The following is a 23,596-nucleotide window of genomic DNA, read 5'->3' on the forward strand; positions in this document are numbered from 1 at the left end:
TGTTGCACACCTGTAATCGTAGCAACTCCGGAGGCTGAGGCAGGAGGATTACAAGTTCAAGGCCAGCCTGAGCACTTAGCAAGACCCTGTCTCAAAATATAAAGGGACGGGGATGTGGCTTGTGGTTAAGTGCTCCTGGGTTCAATTCCCAGTTCCAAAATATAAAAATAGTTTGGTATATATACTTGTAGTTCTTTTTTCCATTCTTACAGAAATATTTATGTAGGAGCCTGATGTGGTAGCACATGCCTGTAATCCCAGTGGTTTGGGAGATTGAGGCAGGAGGATCACAAGTTCGAGGTCAGCCTCAGCAATTTAGCAAGGTCCTAAGCAATTTAGTGAGACACTGTTTCAAATTAAAAAAATTTAGGGCTGGGGAGATAGCTCAGCTGGTAGAGTGCTTGCCTTGCAAGCACAAGGCCCTGAGTTCGATCCCCAGTACCACAAAAAAAAAAAAAAAAAAAAAAAAAATTTTTTTTTTTTAAAAGGCTGAGGATGTAGCTCAGTGGTTAAGCACTCCTGGATTCAAACCCCAGTACCAAAAAACAAAACAAAAAATGAAATATTTATGTAGGGCTGGAGATAGATCTCAGTGATAAAGTATTTGCCTTGCATACAGGAAGTTCTGGGTTCTATCTCAACACTGTGAAAGAAAGGAAGGAAGGGAGGGAGGGAGGGAAATGTTTACATGTATGTGTATACTGTTTACTGTTTCCATTTTTCACTTTTTTTTTCCCCCCAATACTGGGGATCCAACCCAGGGGTATTTTGCCACTGAACTATAACCCCAGTTCTTTTTATTTTTATTTTGAGACAGAGATAGAATCTCCCTAAGTTCCCCATCCTGGCTTTGAACTTGAGATTCTCCTGGTGACCTGGAATTATAGGCATGCATTACTATGCCTGGTTCCTTTTTTTTCTTCACTTTCTCATTAGAATTTTCAATTCTCATTAGAGAATTGAATTTCAATTCAATTAGAATTTTCAATTTCTCATTAGAATTTTTACTCATACTTACATATGAATATTTCTGTAATATGTAATATTTCTATTACTTTTTTTAAAGGCCCTTGTAAAAGAGCACTTTTTTTTTTATCATGTTTTGTGAAATATCCCTGTAATTTTATTGTTTTAGTTTCTATCAACACTGGGTTTTATCTAAAAACCCAGTTACTTTGCCTGTGTTGCCTCTCACATGCATAACAGCCTTACATAATTATTCAGCTTTGACAAATTTAACTTAAAAATAGTGTGGAATCTGTAGAATTAGGCTAAAAAGTAAAACTTCATACTTGCAGGAAAGATACTCATATATCCCTTTTTGGTTCTTCAGGTCAGCATTCTTCAAAAGACTATCCAGGCTATAGGTGTATGTGAACAGAATGAGTCTTCAGCTCCCAAACCAGGTAACAACCCTGTTATTAGAAAGTCTCATTGATGCTGAATTAAAAATGACGGTGTAAATAATTAGAAATTTCTCCCACTATCCAGTGATAACTCATGTTCATGATGATGTCTTTGGTGGTCTAAGATCTTATTGAGCTTCCTGAATCATCCAAGAATCTGTACTTTATTCAGTGCAGATTTTTGTTGTTGTTGTTGTTTTGTTTTAATATTTTTTTAATTGATATACAACAATTGTATATATTTATGGGACACAGGGTGGCATTTCAATAGTGTATGTGATATATAGTGAACATATCAGGAAAATTGACATAGAAATCACCTATCATTTCTTAGTTTGGGCAACATTTAAAATCTTTTCTACTAGCTGTTTTGAAATATACAATTTTTTTTTAAGGGTATTTTTTTTTTTATAATGCATACTTTCTAAAACAATGTTTTATATTGAACATGCATGATTTTTGTCATGTTGGCACCCTTAGTTTTTTCCAATATCTAAGTAATTACTTTTGGATATAATAATGACAGGCATATATAAAGCACCTTTTGAAATGTTAAGAATAAAGGATTAGGGCTGGGGCTGTAGCTCAGTGGCAGAGCAGTTGTCTAGCATGTGGGAGGCACTGGGTTCGATCCTCAGCACCACATAAAAATAAAAAAATAAAGGTATGTTATCTATCTACAAATACAAAAAAAATTTAAATAAAGGATTAAAATATTACTGTGGAATTCATATTTTAAAGTATCTTTTGGATTTCAATTTTTCAGTCAACTCCTTCAGAAAAATGGTTTTAAGACTGGTAAGAAAAAAACATCTTGTATCTTCATGTTATTGTGCCAGGGAGAACTGTACACACTGAAATTTTAACTAGCTGGCACTCAATTAATTGGCACTCTGTTAATTTGCATTTAAAAATAAAAATAATAACTGTACTTGACTTTTTAAAAATTTCAACTCTACAGAAGGGACAAAATTAAAAGTGAAAGTTTCTCTTAACCAGTTACTTTTCCCCACTGGACATCATGTTAATCTCTTTCCTTCTGCCTTCCCTTTATACCTTCCTCTCTCTCTTTCTTCCTGTCCCTCTCTTTTGATCTTTCCTTCTATTAAGTTGTCAGGTCATAACATTACTTATTTTCTAAGTTATCAATCCAAAGCTGCTCAGATGATAGTCTGCTGGGAAAGGTACCTTCGTTTTGCAAACTTGTTGGCTTCTGCATCCTCCAACTTCTCCACGTTTTGGTTTTTTGTCAGATTTTAGAACAGACTTTCCCTTCTAGAGCCGTAATTAAGCCACTTTCTCCTTTTTTCTTCTCTTTTCAAACTATAGGATGATTTTATGCATTTTAACCCAATTAGATAATAGTGTGTTACATCAGCATTAATCAAAGCAGAACTGAGTGCTCTGTTTGGACTTTGGCAAAGTAAAGTTAGTAATGTGTCACAAAACTTCTGAGACAGAAAGGTAGACTACCCATAGTCAGTCAGGGAAAGGGTCTCAGAGAAAAAAAGGAGGAACAGAGAACTGGGAACTCAAAGTTCTGAACCCAGCTATTCCTAACCACAAGGACAGTTCCTTAATGGGCCCTAGACATGACCAACACCACAAGGTACTCTCTCTTACATCAACAGACCCTCACCCCGACCCTTGTGCTGATGAAGGCTTATAAATCACTTTTCTTCGGATTTGTTGACAAAAGGCAAAATAGAGTTGATTGGCCCCCTTTCTAAATTCTGTACCCGCCTGTCATCTATAGGGGCAGATCAAATCCATAAAAACCCCTAGATAGCATCTCTCTCTTAGGACCTTCTCCCTCTTTGGCTTTCTTTCTATGGTTCTTTATCCCTTCTGACTAACTTTGGCTTGAAGTCCACATTATTGGAAATGAGGATGGATACTCCAGCTTTTTTGCTGAGTCCATGTGCATGGTATGTTTTTCCCCATCCTTTCACCTTTAGTCTATGGGTATCTTTTTCTATGAGGTGAGTCTCTTGCAGGCAACATATTGTTGGATCTTTCTTTTTAATCCAATCTGCCAGTCTATGTCTTTTGATTGATGAATTCAGGCCATTAACATTCAGGGTTATTATAGAGATATGATATGGTTTTCTGGTCGTTTGGTTCATTTTTTAAATTTTATTTATTTATTTGTTTGACACAACTTGTTTCCTCCTTTATTTGACAATTCCTTTAGGATAATTCCTCCCTTTGCTGATTTGCTTCTTTGTTTTTCATCTCTTCCTCATGGAATATTTTGCTGAGAATGTTCTGTAATGCTGGCTTTTTTTTTGTAAATTCTTTTAGCTTTTGTTTATCATGGAAGGATTTTATTTCATCATCAAATTTGAAGGTAAGTTTTGCTGGGTATAAGATTCTTGGTTGGCATCCATTTTCTTTCAGGGCTTGAAAAATGTTGTTCCAGGCCCTTCTAGCTTTTAGGGTCTGGATTGAAAAATCTGCTGATATCCGTATTGGTTTCCCCCTGAATGTAATTTGGTTCTTTTCTTTCACAGCCTTTAAAATTCTGTCTTTATTTTGTATGTTCGGTATTTTCATTATAATGTGCCTTGGTGTGGGTCTGTTGTAATTTTGTGTATTTGGAGTCCTATAAGCCTCTTGAACTTGATTTTCCATTTCATTCTTCAGATTTGGGAAATTTTCTGATATTATTTCATTGAATAGGTTGTTCATTCCTTTGGCTTGTTTCTCTAGGCCTTCCTCAATCCCAATAATTCTTAAATTTGGCCTTATCATGATATCCCATAGTTCTTGTAGATTCTGTTCATGATTTCTTACCATCTTCTCTGTTTGTTCAACTTTGTTTTCAAGGTTAAATATTTTGTCTTCAATGTCTGAGGTTCTGTCTTCCAGGTGTTCTATCCTATTGGATATGCTTTCTATGGAGTTCTTAATTTGGTTTATTGTTTCCTTCATGTCAAGGATTTCTGTTTGGTTTTTTTTCAATATCTCTAACTCTTTATTGAAATGATCTTTTGCTTCCTGTATTTGCTCTTTTAATTGTCGATTGGTGCGATCATTCAATGCTTGCATTTGCTCTTTCATCTCATCATTCAGTGCATGCATTTGCTCTTTCATCTCATCGTTTGCTTCTCTGATCATTTTAATTATGTACATTCTGAACTCCTTTTCTGTCATTTCTTCTGCCATGCATTTCTTCTGTCATTGGGTTTTATTGATGTAACATCTAGATTTGTTTGCAGCATTTTCTTTCCTTGTTTTCTCATATTGTTCAGGTATCAGTGGACCGCTGAGATATTGCAGATTTCCTCTATTGACTTACAATGTCCCTGAAGATTTCTATATATATCCCCCCTTAGCCTTCAGTAGGCTGAAGTCCTGGAGGAAGTTGATAATGCGGTGCTCCACAAGGAAGCTGCCTCTCTAGGAGTGGTGGCCTTCAGGTGGGGTATAATCCCTGCTAGTGGGCAGAGGTGCCTCCACTTGTTGACCAATGGTCATCCAAAGGGGACCTAGGCTGCGGGCTGAGGCAAGGCCTGTTTGGGCCTGAGTCTCTGGTTTTACCGTCCTTGTGGGGAAACCTCACCCAGCAGGGAAGACTCACCCGGTGGGGAGGTCTCGCTGGTCAGTTCCCTCCTAGAGGTTCCCCTCAATTTACAGCTACCGCCTGGGCTGGGCTGCCTTCCTCTGCAAAGTTCCCAGGGGCCCGGCCCTACCTCCTGGGCCTGGGAGCCTCACCCTTCGCAGATGAATCTCCTTAGGCTGCCCCTTCTCAGAGAATCTGCCCGCAGGCCTGGAACCTTCGCTCCACCCTAAGCCTGTCTCTGTGCGGCTCTTCCACCAAGAAGCCTCCTAGATCCTGGGACCCTGCTCTGCACCTAATTGCCTGGCTATGCGGCCCCTCCTCTGAGCAGCCACCTGGGGCCCCGTACAATCGCTCTGAGTCCCAGAGACCCGCCACACGCCTCTTCCTCCAGACAGCCGCCCAGTATTCCGGTGCGGTCACTAGGAGTCCAAGAAACTCACTGCGTGCCTCCACCTCCCACCAACCACCCGTAGCCCTGGGCAATCAATCACTCCGAGTCGAAGTGACCCTCCCCGTTCCTCCTCCTTCTCCAGATAACCCCCCGGGTGTTCAGGAGCGGTCGCTCTGAGTGGCTCTGAATCCACGTGACCTGCTGCACGGGTCCTCTGGGCAACCGCCCGGAGCTCTGGTGCGGCCACTCAAGACCAAGCGTCCCACCACGCACCACGCTTCTCCTCCAGGCAGCCCCCCTGTGTTCAGGAGCTGTCACTTTAAGTCCAAACAACTCACCATTCGCCTTCTCCTCTGAGCAGCTGCCTGGAGCTCCAATGCAGTCACTGCGAGTCCAAACGACCCGCCGTGCTCCTCCTCCTCCTCCTCCTACTCCTCCGGGCAGGCCCCGGTGTTCAGAAGTGGTCTGAGTCCAAACAGCTCGCCACGCAGCCCCTCCTCTGGCAACCGCCTGTAGCTCTGGTGTAGTCACCCTGAATCCAAGCGGCCGCGCTCCTCTTCCTCCTCCTCGTCCTCAGGGCAGGCCCCGGTGTTCAGAAGCAGCCGTTCTGAGTCCAAACAGCTCGCTGCGCGGCTTCTCCTCTGGCAACTGCGTGTAGCTCTGGTGCAGTCACTCCGAATCCAAGCTGCCATGTTCCTCCTCTTCCTCCTCAGGGCAGGCCCCGGTGTTCTGAGTCCACACAGCTCTCCTCGCCACTCCTCCCCTGGGCAGCCGCCGGAGCCCCAGTGGTTGCTCCGAGTCCCAGCGCTGTGCCGAGCGGCCTTCTTTACGGTGCTCCCAGTTGTCCGCGTTCACTGCTCCAGCGGGGGGAGGGGTGTCTCGCCGGCAGCTCTACTTCACAAAGTTTCCTGCGTTCCGGGACCACCGTCCCATCCGGGACGCCTTCCCAATGGGTGAGAGTCACCCGGCTGCTTTGAGTTGGTCCCAAGTGTCTCAATATCTCCTCTTTTGAATCCTGAGTCCTGGAGCAACATGAAATGCAGCCACCCTCTAGGCCGCCATCTTGAAACCCTGAAATATACAATTGATTGTCGTCAACCATAGTTATCCTGCTGTGCTTTAGAACGTTAGAAATTATCCTCTGGTCCAGCAACCCCCCTGTATCTGTTAATCATCCTCTCTCCCTTCCTTTCCATATACTTCCAAGTCTCTGGTAACCTCAGCACAGTTTTAATGTTGCTTATTTTATTTTATTTAAAAAATTTTTTATTTGTTCTTTTTAGTTATACATAACAGTAGAATGTGTTTTGACATATCATACATAAATGGAGTATAAGTTCCCATTTTTGTGGTTGTATATGATGCAGACTTGCACTGGTTGTGTATTCATACAAGAACATAGGAAAGTTTCGTCCAGTTCATTCCACTGTCTTTCCTTATTCCATCTCCCCTCCCTTCCCTTCATTCCCCTTTTTCTAATCCAGTGAACTACTATTCTTCATCCCTACCTCACCACTCCACATCTCCCCACCCTGTTTTTTGTGAGTTAGCATCCACAAATCAGAGAGACCATTTGGGCTTTGGTGTTTTGGAATTGACTTATTTCAGTCATCATAATAGTCTCCAGTTCCATCCATTTACTGGCAAATGCCATAATTTCATTCCTCTTTATGGCTGAGTAATGTTCCATTGTATATATATAATAGTGTTGCTAATTTTGTAACTTTGGGGCTGGGGTTGTAGCTCAGTGGTAGCACTTGCCTAGCATGTGTGAGGCACTGAGTTTGATACTCATCACCTCATAAAAATAAATAAAGGTATTATGTCTATCTACAACTAAAAAAAAATGTTTAAATAACTTTGTCTTTTGAAGTTTATTTAGTATGTCATAACTAAAATATTTGAATTTAGTTTTTCTTATTCCTTCCTCATTCTGATTAAGTAAGATTTTATTAAGAAAGTAGACAGCTGAGCCTGGTGATACATGCCTGTAATCCCAGCAACTTGGGAGGCCAAGTCAGTTCAAGGATGGCCTCATCAATTTAGTGATGTCCTAAGCAACTTAGTGAGACCCTGTCTCAAAATAAAAAAATAAAAAGGTCTGGGGATATGGCTCAGTGGTTAAGTGCCTCTGGGTTTAATACTAGTACAAAAAATAAAATAAATAGATAATATAAATGATTAAAATAAAAAATGACTAGGGATGTAGCTCAGTGGTAAAACACACCTGGGTTCAATCCCCAGTACCATAAAAAAAAAAAAAAAGAAAGAAAGAAAGAAAGTAGATACAACGCCAAGGGAACATTTAGTAGTTGATTCTTCTGATCATTAAATCAAATTATCTAGGTTCAATCCTACAGAGTTCACTTACAGAAATTCTCATTTGAACAATTAAGTATTATAAGTATTGTGTATTTTCCTTTGCCTTTCTTTTTTTCTCTCATAGGTAAAAGAAACTGAACTTCTCTGCAAGGACAGCACTGAAATTTTTTTCTTTTTTTGATGTTTAAATTTGAATAGCAGAAAGAAAAGTTGAATAGTCTTGTTGATGAACATTTGTTTTCTAATTTAGATTCTAAAGTAAACAAAAAAAGATCAGCAATAAGAGAAAAGGAATACATTTCTGAAAATTACCAGGGAGACATAGAAACACTCATCTTACAGGTAACAACAGATTTATTTTGGCAGGCCAAGATGATTTCTGTCCACATGTTTAGCTTTGTATAATGTTCCTTCAGTATCATGCAAGTATTTCCTTGCACATGGGATGTATTTAGGCATCATGTAGTTAAGAAAATTGAGATTTTCCTAATTTCTAAGTACGTGCATATATGTGTGTGTGTGTGTGTGTGTGTGTGTGTGTGTGTGTGTGTGTGTGTGTGTGTATTTTGGGGGGAGTGGGTACCAGGGATTGAATTCAGGGGCACTCGACCACTGAGCCACATCCCCAACCCGATTTTGTATTTTATTTAGAGACAGGGTCTCACTGAATTACTTAGTAGCACCTCACCTTGGCTGAGGCTGGCTTTGAACTTGTGTTTCTCCTACCTTAGCCTCCTGAGCCACTGGGATTATAGGTGTGCGCCCTCATGTCCGGCTCTTCTAAGTGCTTATATTTTAAAACCATTATTCTTTCTCTATTTGAACATTCTAGAAGTACTTCTCTAAACCTTCAGGTCACATTGCTAAGCCCTACCCAACAAAACCATCTTAAACGAAGAACACACAGAATTATAGAGGGAAGTTTGTGCTGATAGATCAACATTTGCAGTTATATCCGTTTATCTAGTTCCTAAGTTCTAATGTCTATGAAAGTAATAAATCATTTTCTTGATATCTGGTAATCGTATGTCCTTGGTACCATCATTTTTTATCTCATTGTACTGAAGTTCCTTTTCTTCTCCCATTAATTTAAATGACATTTTCTACAGTTTCTGGCTAGTATATCCACATACTGGTTGGAAGTTGTAAAAGCCAGACTCAGAGAAGAAAATTATATTGTATTCATTTTGTTCTGTTGTTTGAAATCAAAAACTCAGTCATTCTGTTTCTATGCATCTTAAAAGGGAGACAGTGAAAAAGCAAACTAGGGCTGGGGAAATCAAATTTTGTAGCCTTCTCTGTGTGATATAGATATGCGCCTGAGAGTAAACAAAAGAGTTTACTCTTTTGTAGCCTAACCCCATTTTATAAGACATTGAATTAAAAAGATTAGAGTTGAGGCTTTTACTCTGTTTTGCTGCTGTGCTTTGGGTTTGTTTTATTTAGCTTTGTTTCTGGGAAAGGCTTGTTTTTTAGAGGTATGAAGTAAATGCACTCACGAGTGGATCCCTCACCCCTATCGCCTGTCTAGGTGGAAGCACTGCAGGTGCAGCTGGGAGAACAGACCAAGCTTTCTAGAGAACAAGTTGAAGGTCTTATGGAGGACAGAAGGATTCGCCTCGAGGAGATACAAGTTCAGCACCAGAGAAATCAGGACAAAATTAAAGAACTAACCAAAAGGTGAATGCTCAAGAAACATGTACCTAACAGGGTGTCCTATTTTTCTGAGTAACTTAAAAGTTAATAATTCTTGGGCTGGAGACATAGCTCCATGGTAATGTGCTTGCCTGGCATGTGCGCAGCCCTGGTTTGGATCCCCAGCACTTAAAAAAAAAAAGTCAGCCATTCTGTATTGTAGTATCTATACTGGAGATTGAATCCAGGGGAGCTTTACTGCTGACATACATCCTCAGCCCTTTTTATTTTTTATTTTTTGACACAGCATCTCACTAAGTTGCTTAGGGCTTTGCTAAGTTGCTGAGACTGGCCTAGAACTTGGGATCCTCCTGCTTCAGCTTTCTAGGCCTCTGGAATTACAAGTGTGCACCACCACGCCCATGCATTCCCTTGTTCTTTGATCTAATCATCTTCAGCCTTTTGTTTGGTTCCAGTAGCCAGGTTTGTGCCATAAAGATGTTCTTCATTGAGTATGTTTGAACACCTCAAGTTTACCACTACTGAAACCAAACTATCTCTCTCAATAAATCCTCCCTCCCACCCACCTCAAACTTACTACTTTACTCTTTTTTCCATTTAGTTTCATGTCATTACATCCATCTAATTTCCTAATCTTGAAACCTCATGATCATCCTCAACTCCCAGGTCTCTTATTTCTTAATTTCAAACCCTATATTTTTAGCCCAATAAGTCACTTTTTAAAAATAGATTCTCTGGCCAGGCAGGTGGTATATTCCTATAATCCCAGATGTTTGGGAGACAGGCAGGAGAATTGCAAATTCAAGGTCAGCCTGGGCAACTTACCAACAACTCTCTCAAAATAAAAAAGGACTGGACCGGAAATATAGCTTAGTCATAAAGTGCCCCCTGGTTCAATCCGCAGTACCCTCCCCACAAAAACAATCTATTCTCTGCCTCTCGTTTCTACTACATTGATTAAGCTGTATTATTTTTAAGTTCTTATAATAATCTTAACTATTCTTCTTACCACTTTTCATATTTTATAAGCTTCCTTGTGAATTAATTCCTCTGTTAGGCATTATCAACTACTTAAAAAAATGTTGAACCAGTACAGTGGTGCACGCTTATAGTCCCAGCTACTCAGGAGACTGAGGCGGGAGGATGGCAAGTTCAAAAGCCAGCCTTAGTAACTTTGTGAGATGCTGTCACAAAACAAATTTTTAAAAGTGCTCCATATATAACTCAATGGTAGAATGCTTGTCTAACATATATGAAGCCTTGGGGCTCAATCCCTGGTCCCACAAAAAAGAAAATAAATAAATAAAACCACATTTGATAGCTCTACCATTTACTTATGATAAAGCATAAATTCTCAGGTACTTCATTGGCTAACACCAAATTAGTCTTTCAGCCTCAACTTCTTCCTTCTTGCTTTAATTTTCTTTTGTGCTTCAGCCAGACTGATAACTCTTGTTATGGAACACTTGTTATATAGCAGGCACCTTGCTAAGCATTGTCACCAATTCTCTGAAGATGTATCCATGCCAAATTAAGTTCTTTCTCCTCCACATTCCCAGAATAATTACTGTGCCTCTATAATGACACTTATCACTTCATAGTGTGTTGTCTTTTTTTCCCCAGGTCTTGATATATAGCCTGTGCCTTGTCCTGTGTACCCAGTAGCCACACACAAGTTGCACCTTGCCATCTCTTTTCTACATTAAACATCTTTTTAAAAATTTTTCTTCTATGCTTGGGATCAAACCCAGGGCTTCACATATGTTAGGCAAATACTATTCTACTGAGCCAAACCCCAACCCATAATTTATAATTTTATGCTTTTTAGAATATTAATAACCATCCTGGTTTCATATTATTTGCATATATAAGCTTGATTAATTCTGTCCATTAGATAGATCATTCTAAGGTTATTGAATGGTATGAAATCCTAAGCCATTAAAGACTGTCCTTTGGGTGTCACTCTCAAACCATTTGTACGTTAACTAGATCATACTTTCCTAATTTGTAATTGAGAATATAATATAAAATAGAATAAAATTACTCACTGAAAACAGGAATAATGGTAACTGAACTCAGTGATAACTGAATCAGCTTCTGCCTCTGTGTTTACTGTTTTTCTTCTTCTTATTTCCCTCTGTGTTATATACACACACATACCTTAGTAAATATATATGTTCTTCTGGTTACATTTGCTTTACTTTGTGCCTGGCACTATGCTATCACTTTCCTCTTATCTGTGGATCCTGTTAATCATGAAAAGAATTAAGTGAATCTGACAATATTTATTCAGTGGAAAACTGTAGTGATTGCTTCATGGTATTAATATTCTTGTAGGCAGTTTGAATCATTCAATATAGAATTTTTCTAGGTGTTGTTGTTAAAACTGATGAGTTACTTATTTCCAGGGATTTTGTGGGAGTGTTTACTGGGGATTGAACCCAGGTGTGCTTTACCACTGAGCTACATCCAAAGTTCATTTTATTTTTTATTTAAGATAGGATCTCAGTAGTGTGCAAGGCTGATCTTGAACTTGTGATTCTAATACCACAGCCTCCCAAGTTGCTGGGATTATCAGTGTACACCACCATGCTGGCAGAGATATTAATTTTCAAAAATACAAATGTCATTTTTCAAATTCTTAATCTTTAGGATAGTCTTCAGGAATCTATGCCTGTATGTATGTAGTAGTTGATACTGTTCTTGACAATCTATTTATAGTCGGGTTAAAATATAAATAAGATATGTACTTGACTCTATCTGGGGGACATCATGCAAGTAGATATTTAAAATCTAATATAGTATATGAGCAAGTGTTGAATCGTGAGACAGGGTATATATTAAAATTAATAAGAAATGGAGAAATTAAAACAGGCTTAGGTATTGAGATGACTTCATAAAGGCAGTCAATCTTGAAAAAGACAAGATTTTGATATAGCACAGTCACAGCATAAACAAAAGCAAAGCTATCTTTGATATTTTGTACTTGGTATTATAACCCTCAGTCAAAAACACCATGATTTAGTTATACATTGTCCTCATTCCTGAAAACAGTTCATACTTATGCAGATTATGGTAAATATTTCTGTCATCCTTCTAATCATTTAACTTCAAATTAGTACTCAGGAAAATATCTGTAAAGAATCAGGGAGCGAGCTGGGGCTATAGCTCAGCTCGGTAGAGTGCTTGCCTTACAAGCACAAGGCCCTGGGTTCAATCCCCAGCACCGCAGGAAAAAAAAAAAAAAAAAGAACCAGGAGCATGGGTAGATACATTATACTTACCCAGTAAAATGTGTTAAGGAATTGCCAGTGATGCTGGGCCTGATGGCGCATACCCATAATCCCAGGAGCTCAGGAGGCTGGAGGTAGGAGGATTGCAAGTTCAGAGCCAGAGCCAGCCTCAGCAACTTAGCCCAGAACTAAGCAACTCGGCAAGACCCTGTCCTCAAAAAATAAAAGGGCTGATGATGTGGCTCAGTGGTAAAGCACCCTGGGTTCAATCCCTGGTACCAAAAAAAAAAAAAAAAAAAAAAGATTGCCAGTGATTAGACTAAGTGTGGTTTAAGACTGCTAATATTTTACAAAATTCATATGTTGGTACAATTGCAAAAGAACCTGTGTCTTCGCTTTTGGAATAACCCTATAATTCAGGTGTACTGTATAACCATCTTCATGTTTATGCTTGTCCTTTCTTTCATAGTCTCCATCATACACAAGAATTGCTCTATGAGAGCACCAAAGATTTTTTGAAACTGAGATTTGAAAACCAAACTAAGAGAAGAACATGGATGCTTGAAAAAGATCAATTGATGTCAAGATGAAGCAGTATAGGGTGCAGTATAAGAAGAAAGATGATAAAATTGGAAAAGTTTATGCCAGTTTTACATGACAGTCATCATACCCAAAATGAATATATTAAGGTAATGTCTATATGTCTTAGAGAGTGTTTATTTTCTGGAAGAGGTCAAAAGAACTCAGAGAATTCCAAAGAACCTACAAAATTAGTATATATAATCCATTCAGTCAAGAAAGCTGGGGTAGCCAGCAGCCAAGAATAGCTGATCATTAAGTGTTTGGGGATTTAAAATATTGGATTGTTGATTCTTGATTCATTTAACAAATGGGCTAGGCTTTGTGGCTATAGCAGTACATATACTAGACAAGATCTGTCCATATGATGTTTACTGTTTTTTTTGCAGTACTGGTGATTTAACCCAAGGGCAGTCTACCACTTAGCTACATCCCCATCCCATTTTATTTTAGGTACTGGGGATTGAACCCAGGGGTACTTTGTCACAGGGTCTTGCTGAGTTGCTGCGGGTCTCATCAAGTTGTCAAGGTTGGCCTCCACCTTGTAATCCTTAGCCTCTCAAGTTACTGGTATCACAGTTGTGTGTCACCACACCAAGCTTGGTGTTTATATTTTAATGAGAAAAAACAGAAACAATAACAAATACCAATAAAATTATAGATTACAAAAAGTGATGTTAAAAGAATAGAGAATTATATGAAGATTACATATAGTTGCTGGAAGTCACCTCAGAAGGGGAGCACAAGGACACCTTATGTCTAATGTTTTTTGCTGAAAACCTGTTATAATGGAACTAAGCTTGCCAAGAGACCTAGGGCAGGAGCCTTCTAGGCAAAGAGAGAAGCAAGTTTAAAGTCTCTGGGGTACACACAGAAAGAGGAAAGATATCATCATGGTTGTAGAAGATTAAGCAAGAAGGAAATGATGAGCAGAAACTTGGAGTAGCAGATTAGGTCACGGTAAGAAATATGAGCTTAGTGCAATCATTGTCCTTCCTAAGGAGTTGTGTTATGTAAGTAACAGCTGATTTAAGATGTTTTGTTTTGTGTTTTGGTACTGGGGATTTAACTCAGGGGCACTCAACCACTGAGTCACATCCCCAGCCCTATCTTGTATTTTATTTAGAGACAGAATCTCACTGAGTTGCTTAGTGCTTCACTTTTGCTGAGGCTGGCTTTGAACTTTCCATCCTCCTGCCTTGGCCTCCTGAGTAGCTGGAACAGTAGGTGTGCATTACTGCACCCAACTAAATTTTTATATATGTTCAGTGGAACATATATAAAAACATTGTTATTATTGTTGATGTTTTTTCATTTTTAAAGAAGAATTTCAAAAATATGGCCCAAAACTTATATTGTAATATTTTATTTGGGACAAATCTGAGCTCCATTATGTGACCCCATTTTTATTTTAAAGAATTTCTGTCTACACTTTCAAAAGGGGGCTAGAAATTGGAAAAAAGTAGTCTAGAATTGGAAGCTTGGAGCTGGGGATGTGACTCAGTGGTAGAGCACTTGTATAGCATGCTGAAGGTCCTTGATTCAGTTCCCAGCATTAAAAAAAAAAAAAAAGATATTGGAGGTTTCTATATGTTCTTCAAGGTTCCTTGCCATCTTGTTCCTTAACTTATTTTGGATTTCTTGAAATCCCTTCTTTCCTTTCTTTCATTACCTAATGCTATTTGTCATTGATTTCTAATTTCATTCCATTATGATCTGATAGAACACAAGGTAATATCACTTTTTTCTGCATTTACTAAGGGCTGCTTTGGGGCATAACATATAGTCTCTTTTAGAGAAGGCTCCACGTGCTGCTGAGAGAAGAAAGTGTATTCGCTCGTGATGAATGGAATATTATATAGGTCTGTTAAGTTTAAGTTATTGGATGTGTTATTGAGTTCTGTAGTTTCTTTGTTTAGTTTTGTTTGGAAGTTCTATCCAGTAGTGACCAGCGATATGTTAAAGTCACCCAGAATTATTTTGTTTGTGGTCTATTTGATTCCTGGAATTGAGAAGGATTTGTTTGATGTACATGGATGCACCGTTGTTTGGAGCATCAATATTTACGATCATTATATCTTCCTGATTTATGGTTCCCTTAAGCAGTATGAAATGTCCTTCTTTATCTCTTCTGACTAACTTTGACTTGAAGTCCACTTTATCTGAAATAAGGATGGAAAGTCCATGTGTGGTGTTGGTTTTTTCCCATCCTTTCACCTTTAGATTGTGGATGTGTCCTTATTTATGAGTCTCTTGAAGGCAGCATATTGTTGGGTCTTTCTTTTCAGTCCAATCTGCCAGTCTATGTCTTTGATTGGTGAGTTTAGGCCATTAATGTTCAGGGTTATTATGAGATATGATTTGTATTCCCAGTCATTTGGGCTTATTTTTGGTTTTTAACTTGACTTGGTTTCTCCTTTGGTTGATTTTTCCTTTAAGGTGGTTTCTCCCTTTGCGGACCTACATTGCTGGTTTTCGTTTCCTCCTCATGGAATATTTTGCTGAGAACATTCTGTAGTACAGGCTTTCTATTTTGTAAAAATTCTTTAACTTTTGTTATCATGGAAGGATTTTATTTCATCTTCAAATCTGAAGGTTAGTTTTGCTGGGTATAGGATTCTTGGTTGGCAACCATGTTCTTTCAGAGCTTGAAATATGTTGTTCCAGGCTCTTCTGGCTTTTAGGGTCTGGGCTGAGAAATCTCTTGGTTTCACCCTATGTACAATCTGATGCTTTTCTCTCACAGCCTTCAAAATCCTATCTTTATTTTGTATGTTAGGCATCTTCATTATAATGTGCCTTGGTGTGGATCTGTTGTGATTTTGTGCATTTGGTGTTCTATAAGCCTCTTGTATTTGATTTTCCATTTCATTCTTCAAGTTTGGGAAATTTTCTGGTATTATTTCATTGAATAGGTTGTTCATTCCTTTGGTTTGTATCTCTGTGCCTTCCTCAATCCCAATAATTCTTAAATTGTTCTTTTCGTGATGTCCCATAGTTCCTGGAGGTTCCATTTATGATTTCTTACCATCTTCTCTATTGGTCAACTTTATTTTCAAGATCAAATATTTTGTCTTCATTGTTTGAGGTTCTGTCTTCCAAGTGGTCTAGTCTGTTGGTGATGCTTTCCATTGAGTTTTTAATTTGTTATTGTTTCTCCTTCATTCAAGGATTTCTGTTTGGTTGTTTTTGGGGAGTCTTTGTCTCTTTGTTGAAATGATCTTTTGTTGCCTGCAGGTGCTCTTTCAACTGCTTATTGGAGTGATCATTCATTGCCTGAATTTGCTTTCTTATCTCATCTTTGCTTCATGAATCATTTTATTATGTATATTCTGAACTCCTTTTCGGACATTTCTTCTACCATGCTGTCACTGGATTCTATTAATATAGAATCTAGGTGTGTTGGATCATTTTCTTCCCTCTTTTTCTTAATGTTGTTGCCCGTATCTCACCTCTAGCAGCACAGATGTGGGGTATGTGTAGTTCCCCCCCATAGGCTTATAGTGACCCTTTAGATTCCAAACACCTTTTTCTTGAAGGGGAGATCAATATTAGTAGTGCCCAGTACAGACAATATGCAGACCTAACCAATTAGCCCTATGAAGATGTAACATATTAATAAACAGAATGAGTTCAATTATTGCCTACAGTATAACAAATAGATTTGCAATAAGGACTGCAGTTTCTAATGGAGGACAGAGAGGATGGGAGGGGTGTAGGATGAAGCTGTTAATGCAATAAGAAAAGAGTATATAGAAGTTCTAGATCATAGAAAGAGTGAAAATGAAATCAAAAGAAGTTGGTTGTTAGCTTGAGAAAAGGGAGAAAGAGACTCTGAGGAAACAAGTAAGCTAAAGTAAAATAGAGAAAGAAAAGTAAGGAAATAAAAACAAAAATTTTCAAAAAGGAGGATTAAAAAAAAAAAAAAAAAGAAATCTACACTATAACAGTCGTATACTATTGAAACCTCCCAGTCTTCAGTAGCCTGATACATGAGATGTACCTGATAATGAGCTTCCAGTCTTCAGCAGGTGTCTCAGGATGGGATTTGCCCCACCTAAAGATGAGAGCTACCATTTCCAGGATAATCCAAAATGGCCTCTTTGGCTTCCAAATGTGTTGGCAAATGGGGAGCTGCAGTTCGGGTTGTGGGAATGGTCAACGGGGGTTCCTGGAAGTTGGGTGCAGTTGGTCGGGCCGGGGTCCTGGAGGCATGGCGTGGTCGGTCTGGTTGCGGGGTCTTGGAGACGGGGCTCAGTCAGTCCAGCCAGGGGTCCTACAGGTCCCCCATTTTGTTGCTTCAAAATGGTGACAGCCACATGTAACCAAATCTGCAGTGGACTTCCAGGCAACAGCAGGCAGTTGGTGCTCCACTGGCAGTCTACGGTCAGTCTGCTGGCTACCGGCGGACAGTCGGCAGGTGGATCTCAGGTGGTGGGTGATGGGTAGGTGAAAGGCAGGCAATGGGCAGGCAAGAGGCAGGCAAATGGTGGATGATAGGTGCCAGTCAGTGAACAATCTACACTCAAAAAGTAGTCAATATGCAAAAAGTAGTCAATATGCTGGCAGACTGCAGGTGATCACAGTAGACAAATGGGGTAAACATCAGGGGATCGATGAGCAGCAAAAACTGCCTCACCGAGAAATAGATCCTCTGCTTGAAACCTGAGTTATGGAGCAACAAGGAACGCAACCTCCTTCTAGTCTGCCATCTTGGATCTCTACTAATTGCTATTTGAATCATTTAATTTGTAGAACTTAGTATTAATATTTTTTTGTCTTTTCAACCTGTAGTCCCTAAAAGATAAATTGGCACAAGAGAAAAAGCTGTCCAACATGTACCAAGAGCAGTGCATTTCTCTAGAAGAAGAACTTGCCAGAATTCGAGAGGAAGAGGCAATGAGGAGAGAGATCTTCAAGGTACAAAATTCTCTGAACTTATGATGGAATGGGAAGTATAGATGACTGGGAAATGCTTCCCTGCTCTTCATAAATGCCTTCCTATCCCCCATATAGGATCGCTCTAACAAGATGGGGAAGCGTTTACAGATCATGACAAAGCGCTATGAGGCCTTAGAGCATCGACGTATGTTGGAAGTAGAAGGCTTTAAGACAGATATCAAGGTTCTCCGACAGAGACTGAAAGACTTGGAGCAATTGCTCTATAAGGTAATCTCTGGTCCTGAATTACCACAAGGGAGAAAGGGTAGAAAAGGTCATGAGGGCTCCTCAGAAGAAGGATGGAGAAGACTGCATTGTAGCTCAGTGGTAGAAAATGTGCTTAGCTTGCACAACGCTCTGGTTCAGTCCCCAGCACCACAAAAAAGCAGAAGGATGTGCCATTTCCCTGCTGGTAGACACTAGGATCACCACACTTCTAACCTCCCTGAAAATCAGTTTCAATAAGTACACACTATAGATAAAAAACCAAAATAAAATGAAATAATTGAATGACTATATCATTAATACCTCCATCTAAGATTCCTCAGAAAGCTTGGAATGGAACCACCATTTGACCCAGCTATCCCACTCCTTGGCCTGTACCCAAAGGACTTAAAATCAGCATACTACAGAGATACAGCCACATCAATGTTCATAGCTGCTCAATTCACCATAGCCAGATTGTGGAACCAACCTAGATGCCCTTCAGTTGATGAATGGATAAATAAACTGTGGCATATATATACAATGGAATATTACTCTGCCATGAAGAATGATAAGAATTATGGCATTTGCAGGCAAATGGATGAAATTGGAGAGTATCATGCTAAGTGAGATAAGCCAATCTCAAAAAACTAAAGGACGAATGATCTCGCTGATAAGTGGATGAGGACATATAATGGGGGGTAGGAGGGGTTAGTGTTAGGGTTAGGGTTAGGTTTAGGGTTAGGGATAAGGAGGGTGGTAAGAATGGAGGAAGGAAGGACTGTATAGAGGGAAAAGAGGGGTGGGAGGGGTTGGGGGGAAGGGAAAAAAATAACAGAATGAATCAAACAACATTGCCCTATGTAAATTTATGATTTTTTTTATTTTTTTATTTTTTTTATGATTTTTATTAAAAAAAAATAAAACTCCATCTAAGCAAAGCTTAGAAATTGTCATTCCTCCCAATTCAAGAAGTAGATTAAAAGAATTTTGTCTGTTGTACAAATGGGAAAAGTGAGTAATTGAGTAATAAAGTAATTTTCCCAGACATAGCTTTTTAGCAGCTAAGTTGCCTCAAGAGCCTTCTTAGACATTTAACTAGTCATCCATATATCCTAAATGATCACTATGTTCTGAACAAGGTTAATGATAAAAAGAGGTGCTTCCTCTCATTCTTTAGCAAATTTACCAATAATGTTTATATCTATCTCTCTCTTTTTTTTTTTAACCCATTTTGTTTATTGAACTCTGTCTCAAGTTTTCCCTCCTGTTGCATGGGAAGCAGAATCTCTTGCCTTTGCTGCTTTTAAGTTTCCATTTTCGTTTTTTAACTTTTAAGTTAGTCACTGAACAAACTAAGAATTTAATTTACTCTGTGTATTAAATATCCCATAAAAAGGCACCATCCAGCACAGCCTGATCTTTATGACTGATTTCTTTCCCCTGTCTTACACCATAATTACTTATTCTTTTTTCAAATCTTTAGGCAACGATTAATGCCCGGGCAAACCAGGACCTTGCCATTCTGTGTGAGGTCCGGGACAGCAATAGACGAGCACACAAGATACAAGGAGAATTGAAGAGTATCAAATCCAAAGTGTTCGGTCTGGAGAATGAACTTAGGCTCTGTTGATGTCTACTTTCATAGGAGTCAGCTTCCTGAAACCTGAGCAAAAGGTCATCTGCTCCCAGGAAGTATAGACCTACAGTTGAATGGAGTAGTGGTATCCATTTTTATAAAGAAAAAGTGAAGAATCAGGGCACTAAAAAGCTTATCTTGCATGCTAACCCTTATTTGTAATTTTCACTGTCCTGTTAACCTTTGGGGAGTCTGAATTATAGTCTGAATTACTCAGGCTTTCCCACATTATTTCTCCTGTTTGTTTTAACAGGTTTTAAGAAAAAGAAGAAAACTTAGAAGAAATTTTTTTGCTAAGAATTTGGCTGAGTGTCATTGAGAAGAACACTTTTTCTAAAGGAATAAAGACATTCATTAAGGTTGCCTTCCTCTTAAGCAGAGAAGGGAGCAGCACTTGGCAAATTTGCACTATTTAGCTATAGAACATTTCCATCATGAATGTGTCCTGAATTACCACCAGAGGGCACTAGAGATCCTACTTGTAAGCAAATGATTCTAGAAACTGAAATGATCCTTTATGGAAAGTTTGACATTGTATCAGTAACATGTTTTTAAAATAATGTATATTTTCAAATTAACTATTTTCAATTAAAAAAATAAAAAATATTTGAGTTTTCTATATGTCTTGTTAAAACCATTTTCATATTTTGTTAATGACTCATTTATCTCAAAATTGCTTTCTTGTTCCATGGTCTTCACAGTTTTGTACAAGTATACAAGTTTTTCCAAATTGAATCCCTTGAAATTATCTGGTATTAGAGGTAGCAAGACTAGTACAAGAGCAATGACACTGAAACTTTGTCCTTTTTTTTTTTTTCTCTTTTTTCTTTTTTGAACCAAGTATTGAACTCAAGAATGCTTAACTACTGAGCCACATCCCAGCCCTTATTTTGAGAGAGGGTCTCACTAAGTTGCTTAGGGCCTTGCTAAGTTGCTGAAGCTGGTTTTGAACTTGTGATTCTCTTGCCTCAGCCTCCTGAGCTACTGGGATTACAAGAATGCACCACCATGCCTGGCAACTTTACCCATTTTTAGCCAATTTATTGTGTACTTTAAAAGAGTGAATTTAATGGTATGTGAATTATATGTCAGTTTTTAAAGATATATATACATGATTACTTCTTGGTCTGGTGCCTAGCATATAGTAAACATTCTGTTGCAGTTAAATATTATCAATATTTTGGCTTTAATTGAATTTCTGCAGTTGTTTACCATTGTCATTCAGATGTAGTTAATTAATAACATTCATTCCTTCATTCACAATTTTAAGCCAGGCATGGTAGTGCATGCCTGTAATCCTTGTCTCAGAAAAGCCCACTGGTAGAGCACCCTTTGGTTAAATCCCCTGTACCACAAAAAATAAAATAAATAAATAAACAAATTTTGGTACTAGAAATGTGCTGGTTCTTTTGTATAAAAACACTAAAACTGGACATGGTGGTACATGCACACATCTATAATGCCAACAACAGCAACTTAGTGAGACCCAGTCTCAAAATTTTAAAAAGGACTGGGGATATAGCTCAGTGGTAAAGCCACCCCTAGGTTAAATTCCTAGTACAAAAACTAAATAAATAAAGATTAAAAACACTGATACAGTCTTTGTTCTCCAAAGGTTGGTAGGAATGGTTAAAAGAAAAATCTCAAGTTAGTAATAAGTGAAATGGGCTGGGTTCGTGGCTCAGTGGTAGAGCGCTCACCTGGCACTGGCTTCAATCCTCAGCACCACATAAAAAATAAATAAACAAAATAAAGGTATTGTATCCATCTACAACTAAAAAAAAAATAATTAGAAAAAAACGTAATGAATGAAGTGCAGTGGTATGGGTACACGGGATAGAAGCAACAAAGATGACTCGAGGTATCTTTGAGCAGAATATTTATTTTGTTTTGCTTTTTTGTTGTTTTGTACTGAGGTTTGAACCCAGGGACACCGAACTAAATCCCCTGTCCTTTTAAGTTTTTAGTTTGAAACATGGTCTCCCTGTTGCTGAGGCTGACCTCAAATTTACAATCCTTCTGCCTCCACCTCCCAAGTTGCTGGGATTATAGGTGTGTGCCACCATGCCTTGTTCAAGCAGAATCTTAAAGGTGAATATAAGGCCAGTTGTGGTGTTGCACGCTTGTAATTTTAGCGACTGAGGAGTCTGAGGCAGAGGATCACAAGTTCAAAGCTAGCCTTAGCAACTTAGCGAAGCCCTAAGCAACTCAGCAAGACCCTGTCTCAAAATATTTCTTTAAAAAGTCTGGGTATGTGACTCAGTGATTAGGTGCCCTGGAAGGATCAGAAGTTCAAAACCAGCCTTAGCAACTTAGACCCTAAACCACTTAGTGAGACCCTGTCTCAAAATAAAATATAAAAAAGACTGGGGATGTGGCTCAGTGGTTAAGCACCCCTGGGTTCAATCCCTGGTACCAAAAAAAAAAAAAAAAAAGGTGAATTCAAGCCAGATGTGTGGTACACTCTGTAACCCAAGCTACTTGGGAGGCTGAAGCTGGAGGATCACAAGTTCAAGGTCAGGCTGGGCAACTTAGGGAGACCATGTCTCAAAATTAATAAAAGAAAGAGCTGTGGATGTAGCCCAGTGTTAGAGCACTCCTGGATTCTATCCCCAGTAACTAAAAAAAAAAAAAAAAAAAAAAGTGAATTCAGAATCAAGCTGGACATAGAGGAGTAATGTGCAAAGGCATGAAAGAACAGAATGGAGAACTGCAAGTTAAATACAAGAGAAAAGATGCAAAGTACATGAGAGATTATATGAAATTTCATTAAATCACGATTATGCAATTCTTAAATTCAACACATTTTGAATCTAGTGAAAACATTTGGATTTACTTTAAAATAGGGTGGGAGCCAGGCATGGTGGTATGTGCCTGTAGTACTCACAACTCGGAGACTGAGGTAGGAGGATGGCTTGAATCCAAGAGTTTCAGTCTGGTCTGGGCAACATAGCAAGACCTTGTCTCAGAAAACAAAACTGCAACAAAAAAGGAGCAAAAAATTGGTGAAAAGCAACCAAAATCTGAAAGACGTGGTGATATCAATTCATGTGTGAAAAAACTTGAAATGCAAGCTCACTTTTTTAAAAAAAATTAGGGATGAACAAGAAGCATCATGCAATAAATCTCTGAGAGTTTATTTCCTGGGAATTCTTTGTACTGCAGACCAGAGTAATGTATAATCACTACCAGGATTTATTGCTGTATCTGTAGGAATAATGCAAAGGATGATAGAAAAGATCTTTTGAAAACAGCCATCAGTGTCATCTGCTTTGCCTTTTAAAATTTCTCTTTTAGCCTGTATACACGAGTAACTTAGCAATGTCACCTTTTTATCCATAAAATATATGTGATTTTTCACAACATAAAATAGCCTCTGGCTGTTATTTTGGGTCCAGTCTTGTGATTCTCACTGCCTCTCCACCCACACCAAATTACTTGGGCTACCAAGATTTATTGTAATATTTGCAACACAGCAGATTGTACTGTTAACACTCACTACACAGAGCATCAGAGAGAAGATGGCTATTGTATTTATCAAGGAGAGAAATTCAGGGCCTAAGCTAAAGACAGTGAGAATAGAAAGGAAGGGTCAGATTTGAGAAACAGGAATAGAATGGAAATGGGATGTTTGTGATAGATGAGATACAAAGATAGGGG

General features: G+C 38.8%; 1 protein-coding gene across 1 annotated transcript in view; it reads left to right on the plus strand.

Moving 5' to 3' along the window:
• The window catches only part of CCDC77 (coiled-coil domain containing 77), a 65,992-nt gene extending 42,734 nt beyond the window's left edge, over positions 1–23,258 (plus strand). Inside the window, 9 exon segments of the mRNA XM_079142375.1 lie at positions 1,334–1,406; positions 7,935–8,026; positions 9,216–9,364; positions 13,043–13,152; positions 13,155–13,213; positions 13,215–13,262; positions 17,947–18,072; positions 18,169–18,321; positions 19,784–23,258. Of these exon segments, the coding sequence (XP_078998501.1) occupies positions 1,334–1,406; positions 7,935–8,026; positions 9,216–9,364; positions 13,043–13,152; positions 13,155–13,213; positions 13,215–13,262; positions 17,947–18,072; positions 18,169–18,321; positions 19,784–19,930 (957 nt within the window). The 3' untranslated portion in view covers positions 19,931–23,258.
• Positions 23,259–23,596: the final 338 nt, after the last annotated feature.

The sequence above is a fragment of the Sciurus vulgaris genome, assembly GCF_902686455.1.
Source record: "Sciurus vulgaris genome assembly, chromosome: 5".
Taxonomy (NCBI): Eukaryota; Metazoa; Chordata; class Mammalia; order Rodentia; family Sciuridae; genus Sciurus; species Sciurus vulgaris.